Source organism: Poecilia mexicana, unplaced genomic scaffold, assembly GCF_051168715.1.
Source record: "Poecilia mexicana isolate PSO_F unplaced genomic scaffold, ASM5116871v1 scaffold_13, whole genome shotgun sequence".
Classification (NCBI taxonomy): Eukaryota; Metazoa; Chordata; class Actinopteri; order Cyprinodontiformes; family Poeciliidae; genus Poecilia; species Poecilia mexicana.
The window spans coordinates 33,477,854-33,487,747 of NW_028263382.1; the positions used below are offsets into that span (position 1 = coordinate 33,477,854).

The 9,894-nt window shown below is 40.3% G+C and overlaps 1 protein-coding gene across 1 annotated transcript in view; it reads right to left on the reverse strand.

Moving 5' to 3' along the window:
* Positions 1-7,475, reverse strand: part of robo2 (roundabout, axon guidance receptor, homolog 2 (Drosophila)) — a 278,307-nt gene extending 270,832 nt beyond the window's left edge. The window contains exon 1 of the mRNA XM_088012090.1: positions 6,769-7,475. Within this exon, the coding sequence (XP_087868216.1) occupies positions 6,769-6,823 (55 nt within the window). The 5' untranslated portion in view covers positions 6,824-7,475. The remainder of the gene's footprint in view (positions 1-6,768) is intronic.
* Between the last annotated feature and the right edge of the window lie 2,419 nt (positions 7,476-9,894).

Genomic DNA, 9,894 nt, shown 5'->3' on the forward strand with positions numbered 1-9,894 from the left:
AACAACTGGAATTCAAAAGCTTCTTTACCATCATCTCATAAGGGATTATAAAACAGTAATTATAAGAGTATTTTCTGTTGGCCTGACCCTTAATTAGCTGTTTTGGAAACAAAGACATTGACAAAACAGAAAGGGGATTATATCTATGCCCCCTGGGCCCCGAAGGGGAAAAGCACAGGTGCGTATTCTTGAAGTTCAGGTGTGTGAGGCAGGTGAAGGCATTTACAATCTGCCTTTACTTCACAGTCAGCACACTCAGTTCATCATGTTACTCCTCCCCCCAACCCTACCTTCGCATACACTCGTGTTATACACAGCCAGCACAGGTGTACAACAAATCCCTCAGTGTTTGAATTCCACCCTCATTGATAGACGCTTGCACAAAGACAGCATACGAACAGAGAAGACATGGTTAAAAGAAAAAAAAAAGTTTGCGATTTAGATTGTCCAAATCATACAAGACAGCATGCTATCTACCAAATTTCAGTAAGCACAATTTTCAGTATTCAGTTCAGTAGTAATCACTGGCTTTTCTTTAGGCAAATGCATTAAGTTATTATGTAACTTTCTGCTCTGTAAATGTCACTGCTATGCATGAGTGAGGCTCAATAAATTAGCGGTATTACCTTCGATGCATTCTGCTGGCATACAGAAAAACCAACCAAGTGCATTGTCTGTGGCTGACATTTTCTTATGCACATGAGGTCTGTGAGGGGATAAAGTGAATGATCTGCAAGGTCTAGGGGAGCAACAATATATCAATATCAGGAGACGAGACGATGCACAATTTTGGGTTCACGAGAATGAGATTTCAAAACTATTTCTGGGAAAACAACATATTTTTTGGCTCAAAATCCAAGAAAGCATTGACAATGTTTATTTTTATCTAATTAAAAACAGAATAAGGGCTTCATAAATCTTAAACTATGCCTTAATGTATCTGATCAGTGTAAGAATTTTAGATTGTTAATGGCAAATGACTGCAGTCCAGTTTCTAATTGTAAAATAGCCCTGTATTACATTTATTCTCAATATTCTCAATAAGATTCTGAATCAGATGCATCTTTAACAGCTAATGCTTAGCTAGTCACAAGTTTACCACAGTGCTAACAAAATATGTATTTTTTGTCAATAGCCATTTTTTATCAAATATCCAGAGCTGTCAAAAAAATTATTAAAAATGTGTGGTTTGTTTAGTGTTAATGTAGCAGAGAGTTGTAAGCTAGCAACAGACCTTTATTAGCGTAGTGTCAGCACCACAGGGCATATGAAAATATCTGCTCCCTTTTAAGCTACAAAATAAGATTATCAAACATAGAAACTCAGAGTCTTTGTAATTGGATCTCATGTTATAATATCAAGCTCTCATGCTAACAGCCAGGCTTCATTTTGACAAAGAAATATTGTGGAGCGTGTGAGCTGGAATTATGAAACAGAAATGTATTTCTGTTTCTGTGTTTAGGAGTTGTTTAGGAGTCCTAGACATATTCATATCTAGGACTTACAGCCATTAGCTAGCATGTTTTGAGTCATACTTCCTTTCAACAATAAATATTGTAGCTTTTAATTCCAAATGAAGTATTTGTGTAGTGCCAGAACTTTCCAAATCTGAGCAAACAGAAGTCTGCTAAACTCAAAAGTTGTTTTGTTTGTGGCCTAAAGGGGTGGAGTGACAGCTTTTGAAACATGATCCCAACAGCTTCCTGCCTTTGCTGTTTAGGAGTTGACAAGCCCTCGTCACCAGTCAAACAACACTGATCATTTGAATACACAAGGACTTGTTCGCATTCACCTCTCCCTATTCCTTTATTCCCCTCAACTCCCTTCCTGTTATAATCACTGCCACAGAGTCTCAATCTCACAGCTCAATTTTGATGATAATCAGAGAACAAACAGTGGTGGCGTGTATGGGGGCTGAGGAAAACGACTCAGCTGACGGTGATGAGACAGGGGGAGACAGTAGATAGGAGCTTCCAGTGTTGTGGTACTCGAGATCGGTCTTGGTCTCGAGTCCGGTCTTAAGACCGTTTTCTGATGGTCTCGGTCTCATCTCGGACTCGACCGCATTTGGTCTCGGTCTTGTCTCGGTCTCGGGCGCTGGTGACTCGGCATTTTATTTCAAGACCAGTCGAGACCGCAACTGTGAAAATATCACTAAACGTGCAGCATACTATCCAGTTTATTTGTTAACATCTTTGTTTTCAGTGGATGCAAAACGCACCGATTAAAATCCAAGCAACTACGTGTTTCTGTTACTCCCCCTTCCCCCTCCCCTCCCCACCTTTCACTCGCGCGCGGCGCTACTCCCTCCTCCCTCCTCCCCCTCCCCACCTTTCACTCGCACGCGGCGCTCCAGGACATGCGCAGTGGTTTTCTCTCAGCGGCAGAAAATGTTTGTCTAATGGTCAGTAATATAATAGCGCTGCATAAATAGTAAGAAATCCGATGGCCACAGCTAACTCAGCAGCGCTTCGCTTTCACAGACGATGGGGACAACGTCTAACTATTTTCGTCACTTAGAAAAGTAGCTCAAAGAAGGTAAGCTCCGTTAACGTGATGTTAGCAAAGCTAGCTGCAGAGACACATAAGCATTGTAATGAAAAAAAGTCACTCACTTTCTGAGTTATTGTGCGGAGATGTTGACTGTCTTGTCGCATATATGGGACAACGCTATGTCCAAAAGTCTGCAATATAGTGATGTGACATTCAGAAACAGTCGATTCTTCTCCATGGCTCTTTACTTATAGATAGGACTGGAGTGTCACTCACTGAGAGCCGTTGTTCTATCAGATTACCGTACACTGTCAGAATAGCATACATGCAGTGAGTACCATGCCTGCGCATGCGCATTAAGAAGTCCGACCGTCAGAGGAGTTGTCAGTTCACCACATGCAACAAGTTATGACAAAAATAAGTCATTAAATTGTTTTCAATGATAACTATATAGATATACATGTGTTGTCATGGTTTCAAAGTGTATTTAAAGCAGGTCTGGCTGCAGCTGGATGCCATACAACTGTTAATAACTGTTAATAATGATCTACGTCATGATTCTATGTTGCTGATTAAATAAAATCATATGGTAATGACAGCGTATGCATGTCTGAGCTAAACGTACGACTATCTGACAACGTATGCTGATCTGACAGAACACCGTGAGTTTGTGCTAAGCATATGACGATCTGACCTGACAGAACACCCGTTCTTTGTTCTTGTAATGCTCTGTGTGCACTGCATCATTATTTTATTTAATTATGTACATTGATATTTAAATTAACAAATAACTAAAACACAAGAAAGAAAGGGCATGCACTCTTTGATTGTTTTTGTTCAAAGTGGCAGCTGTAATGTCTGCCATGGTGTCAGACTACCTGGCTTCATGTACTGGGATAGAGAGTGAAAACAGACACGGTGAGCGCCTTCTGTTTGGTTACTTCTTGCTTGTAAGAAGTAACCAAACACTGCTCCTTGGTCAGTGTTGGTAGTTGAGCGTTATTTACCGTCAGGGCATTGCCTCAATTGCTATGTTTAATGGTGCAGACAGTGGTGGTTTCTTACATGAGCAATATGGGTAAATGCCCAGGGTGTTATGTTTTTAGGGATGGCACGAGACCATCACACATTTTAGCACAGAAATGGAATATTTAATATTGGTAAAATGTATTAAGTATTTAATATCTAGGTGTTTTTTATGGGAATATGGATCTTTCAGATTATTTTGAGAAGCAATTTCGATCATATTTTACATTTTATTGTATCATGTAGCGTGGACCGCTGGTCTTGGTCTTGACTCGGTCTCGACTTTCATCGGTCTTGGTCTTGACTTGGTCTCGGACCCTAAAAGTCTTGGTCTTGTCTCGGTCTCGATACACTCTGGTCTTGGTCTTGTCTTGGTCTCGGGTTAGGTGGTCTTGAACACAACACTGGGAGCTTCCCATAGATCTCAGATGAAGGTTCGTCATTATAGCAGTCCCATTCCAACAAATGAAGCACAATTACAATAGCATTACTTAAATGCTGCCAGCTCAGGCAGAACAATCACATTTGGGGCAAAGCATCACAGCAGCTCTAACACAGTGACCTCAGCCTTCCTCATCACTCACCTAGACTACTTTAATCTAGGTTTACTTTCCATTATAGAGCAGTGCTTTAAGCCTCCCATTTAATCATGACCATCAACAGAGCTGTTAGTCTCCCATGTCCTATCGCAATAAAGCATCATCGCTGCCATTTCCCAGCCTAAGATTGTACTGTTAAACAACTCTTCTCTCAATTTTTAGATTTGATTATCCTCATCCTCCCTCTTTTTGCCTTCCCTTTCTCCCACTCACACTGCAGTTTGAGTTTTTCGTGACTCAGCATTAGACAGACCACAACCATTATGCGGATCAGGCGCCGCTCACGAAGTGCCCGTCCCCAAGTGCTCTTCTCTCCATGACCAATTTAAGTTTTACCATCTTTCAACACCCAAGATGAATGTGATGTCACCACCTCCTACATCAGTCGCAAGCATGTGGGAGATCTATGAATAGCAGAGGCTCAGCAGTGGGGTAAACATTGAAAAGCATGTTATAATCCAGCACGGATAACCACGCAGCTGCTTACAGTCGCAATACTTTCTACCAGATATCCACCCTGGCTACAGCTTTCAAGACTAATGCTATTTTTCTCCTTTCAGTCTCTCTCACCATCAACTTTTCTCTTCTCCACACAGGGAGTATTAATCACAGAACACTAAACAGCTACTGACGCCATTTAGTAGGCCTGGCTTTGTTGGGCTTTGGCTCCCAGTCAATTCAGCTCCAGCCCCTTTTTGTACACCCAAGTGGGCCCTTCAAAGAAGCTCCTCCCCTCTCCAAGGACCATCATATTACCTCTTAAAAACCTGGGTGATGGGTGAGTTTTACTTAGATGTGGGTGTAGAGCAAAGCAGAGTGGAAAGGAGGGCAACAGGAGAATGATTGGGGAGATCCACCGCTTTGGAGAAATAGTGCACCCTTCTCCCTTTTGGGTGACCTCGTAATGCCATCAGCCTGTGCCTAGCAACCAGTGGGGTTTGGCCAAGGAGATGAAAAGATGCAACGCAAAATGAAAACAGAAGAAAGGGAGACTGGAAAACGCAGAAGGCATGAACACTGAAGTAAAAAGGATCAGGGATAAAACTTGCAGCTGTGAAGAACTAGAGCAGGGGCTGGCAGGTGAAAGAAAGGAACAAAATGGGACCTTACAGACTCTTGCATTTACTCTAAGCTTTTCTTCTTTTCTTCTTCTTATCTTAATAAGCAGTACGACAAATGCAAACCCAACATGTTTGAATCAACACATGGGCTATGATGTGTCTCAAAATACCATGCAATGATAAAACTTGTCTTTATATCTATCTCAATTTTCATCATTTGCACTGGCCAACCTTTGATGACTGTGGTGAGTCACCACATTAACTCTGCTCCCCCCATTAAATGAGTTCTTTTGTAGGCCACTGAATCCCAAGAAACCACATAAAATCTTACTGTAAGGATGCTTACTTTGCATTTCGTGAATGTCTGGCTGTTCAGAACAGGGAATTGAAATTACTGCAATTAATCAGCATACAGCTCATTTGCTTTTCATATTGTTATTAAACAATTTTAAAATATGAACATAACTCTTGGCAGTGTATGTTTATTTTTGGTTCAAGGCAGTTTCTGCTGTAATTCAACACTGGCAATTCTAAGTCACAGCAGCAGAAGGACCAAAGAAATGCATCTAAAAACTGGATGCGCAACAAAAATCAATATGCAAACCAAAAAGATTAGAATTATGTCTGCTAACTATTAATTTAGGATATCTAAAATGGCTTCTAAGCATGTCTTTTACTATTTTACAGTGGTCTCAACATGTTTATCAGACATGTAGCCACTCTCAAGAGACCATTGCAAATTATTCAAACCGAGGCATGCCTGCTCTAAAACTGACTACATTGTATAGTCTTGGGGACAAAGAATTAAGTATTTTTATGGATGCACCATTGACTGTGGCCAAAAATGATTCCTGATGTTATTAGAAATCTGACTTACATATTTAAATTTTAATTCTTTATGAGTTGTTTTTTTCCCTCTAAAGATTATAACAAAAAAACAACAAAATGGGTTGTTTGCTGCATGTAGCAATAATAACTCCAAAAGAATTATAAGACTATCCCTATATATATATCTATAAAATGATATTCCTAACCTTTATCTGAATATCAGTGAACGCAAAGCAGTCAGTCAAAGCACATACTGTTGTACATAAATGATGGAACTTGTAAGTTTTGTTACATTTCATTAGAAAATAAGAAATTAATTATTTTACTGAATGGAGCCAATCAAGAAAAAAATTCTAATTCTCTATTTTACTTATGGGTGTATATTCATCTTCAAAATGTATCACAGGGAGGGTAATTTATGTCTGGAATAGCAGGTCAAAATCACTGCAAGCAACAGAACAGCAATCATCTCCTGCAGCGGGAGGCTATCTGTTGGACTGAACTGCCTGGCCGTTTTACTTTTACGCATTAAGATGCTTAATCCCAACAAATCATGACAACCACTCATTGATGTTTGCCTTGCCAGGATATTAACATTCACGTTCAGTTATTGTTCATCACAACAATAATATTTCTAGCAACTTATGGAATCTAAGCTGGTCAAAATAATTTGTCTATTTAAGTGAGCTGCCAGCCTCAGCGCTTAATATAGTTTCATATCTATTGAAGATGAAGTTTTACATAACACCTTAAGAACTTACCATCAGCTTGAAAGTACAGTAATCCACTAACAAGGATGAACGCTAGCGGACCCATCCTTGCATATTAAAACATCCACAGCGGTCGCACAAAACCTCTAATTCACAGAGAGGGCAAAAATAGGTAAAGACTGCGCTCAAGTCCGCTCCACCGGCTCTGGGAGTGATGGACAGCTCCCAACACTGTCCTACTCACTGACAAAAGCCAGCTTCAGTGTCCAAACACACAGAGGATCCATTTAACAGTAGTTCACCCGGAGCTGCTCATCCAGCCTCCAAACTCTAGGCTCTTTGAGGAAATATTATCCCAGTTTGTCCGGTGAGTTCATCCGCAATTGTTGCTGTGTAACGAGCCGGAGCTTTTCAGAATCTTTCGGGGCAGAAATCAAAGTCCAGACTGAAGAAATAAAAACAAAAATTAAACGCACATCTACGCTTTCCTTCAGAGGCAACTCAGGCACCTTTCACATCTTCAGCGAGGATGTCTGCGTTTGAGGACAACCAGGAAACCCGCCTTCAACTTTCACGCGCGCCCCCCAAAAAGTTGTTTTATTCTTAAGAAAACCGGCTTTCAAAAGCCCCATGTGCGTAGCTGTGCGTAGCTGGTAATATAGCCCCAATAAATGTACAGTCGCACTACAGTTCAACATCCTCCTCTCTCTCTCCGTCTCTCTCTCACGCTCTCTCTGAGCGTTTTGGTGTGAACAGCGCGGCCGCTAGGAGCGCCTGGTCTCCCACATCCCAACACACTGAGGCTGAGCGGGCGGGTAGCGAACATGGACCGGTACCAGAGGGCGGGGTAGAGCAAAGCAGCGTGGAGAACAACATATTATTATCAATTATTAATTATTATTATTATTATCATTACTATTTTTACCAGTGGTTCTACTGGACAATCACTTTGCTGTGGTTTACAGGGAACTTCCCTACTATGGCACGAGTGAAAGACTTCCATTCAAGGAGCTAAGTGGACAAACCTTTATATATATATTTGCAAAGCATTTATAGTAGGTCACTCATGTAAGGAATTATTTACCTTCTGAAGCAAGCTCTGAGACGAGAGAAAAAAAGCAGCATGCCATTAGAGTGCTGGAGGTTCAACATTCACACTAGTCAACAGGTAAAATGTATCTTAATTCAAGAGGGGACAAATCATTCAGAATATTGAAATCTAATCTCTTCTGTGAGAATGTGTTAAATTCTCAATCAATGGACTCAAAACTAAATTTATTGCGGAATCTTAGGCTGTTTAACATGTGAGGGGTTAATGTGTTCAGATGCTGATGCAGAATTGTAAATATGATCTTTGTCAGAAATCAATTGCTTGATTGACCGAGCCCCCTGCAAGACGAGAAGAGCTGATGTGGCTCTGCATACTAACAAAAAACTCAAAAGTCTCTTCCCCCACCGAAACCCCTATTTCTTTCCTTAGTAGTATGCAGCGAAACACGGTGAGAACAAACCCAAACCACTGCAATCCAACATTTGATCAGGGATGAGACTGAACATGTAAAAAAAGAAATCCGGACTCAATATGCTGATGTTTAGAGATGGAGGGTGGGGTTGTGTTGTGTGGTGTGAACTACTGCCCAGCAACCCTTCACATGATGATCCCTTGCAAGGCTTTACTGGAGAGTGAGCTATGAGTTATGAGCTCCCCCTACTGGTATGTGTTAGAACAATTATTAGTGTCTGTGTTTTCCTGCGCAGCCCCTCGAAGAGGCATAAAATAAGAGGACATATGCACAATCAACAGTGATAAAATAAACAGCTTTGCTATTTATGTAAGAGACATGTGGCAATGCACGGAGGCTGTATGTTCAGTCACTAAATAAAGATGTGATGAATATCAGAGTAAAATAGAGTTTTGCAAATGCATTCATGCCGGTTTATTTACAATTTGTCACATACCACAATTTAGTATGTTGAATTGAGATGTTTTTGTAGCAGAACAACACAAAGGTTGGAATCTGCTTCAGGGTGAACTTCATTTGAAAGACCTGGTTTCATTTTATTAATTATAGGGCTTTATAAATAATTTGGCAAAAACAAAGTCTATATGTCACAGTATAAATCGACCTTAGGAGAGTGGGTTTTCTTTAATGACATTTATATTGTGGTGAGAATATTACTCAAGAACAACATGCATAGACAACATGCAGAGATGCATAGATCAACAGCTCAGATGGGTTAATCAGTCTACTTGACAAATAATGATATATTTGACAACATGGGGAAAATGTTGTTAGAGGTGAAATAATATGCCAGTGGAACTAGTACTTAAGCATTCAATATTAAGGACTTACTGACTTAAAACAAGCTCTTTCTATTTCTGTAATAGAAAATGTACTTATAAGTCTTATTTCATGTGTACTAAGACATTAGCATTAGAAAATAGATTAAAAATACTTTGTAAGATTTTGTACTTTTGCAATGTACAGATAGCGTTAGCTTACGTCATCCATGAGGTTTATTACTTTGCTGTTATAGATGCAGAAGTTTTACTGAGCTTTATAAGTTGCTCTCAAACATCAGTGTCTGAGCATTAGGACAGCTAGCGTAATGGGATTTGCTGTCTGCCTGATTGATAGGAAAAGTACCTTCAAACAACACTTTATATTTGCCTTCTTTGCTGAAGAGGGTCATATACACTGGATGAACTCAACCACCTTACCAGTATTTAAAACTTACAGCCACAGCTCATTGCTTTGCACAGGTGAGCAGCTGATGAAAGAAGAGAGTCAATTGGGAAAAATGGGTCAATTAACGTGGATTTTGACACCAACGAAGATCTGTGAATAATATATTTTTCTTTTATTGTTTCTATTAACGGTTGATTATTTTGACAACCCACTTTGAATAGACCATCCCTGCTGAGAAACATGAGAAACAGCATCATGCTGTGGGGAGGCTTCACTTCAAAAGGAACAGAAAAGCTGGTCAGAGGTATTGGGAAGATGGAAGGAGCTCAACACAGCAATCACAGAAGAAAACTTTTTAAGGCTTCAAAAGATTTGAGACTCCGGTGGAGGTTAATGTTCCAGCAGGACAATGATGCTAAACCATAGGTGTCAACTCCAGCCCTTCAGGGTCAGTGTCCTGCAACCAGATGTGTCTCTGGTTCACCCA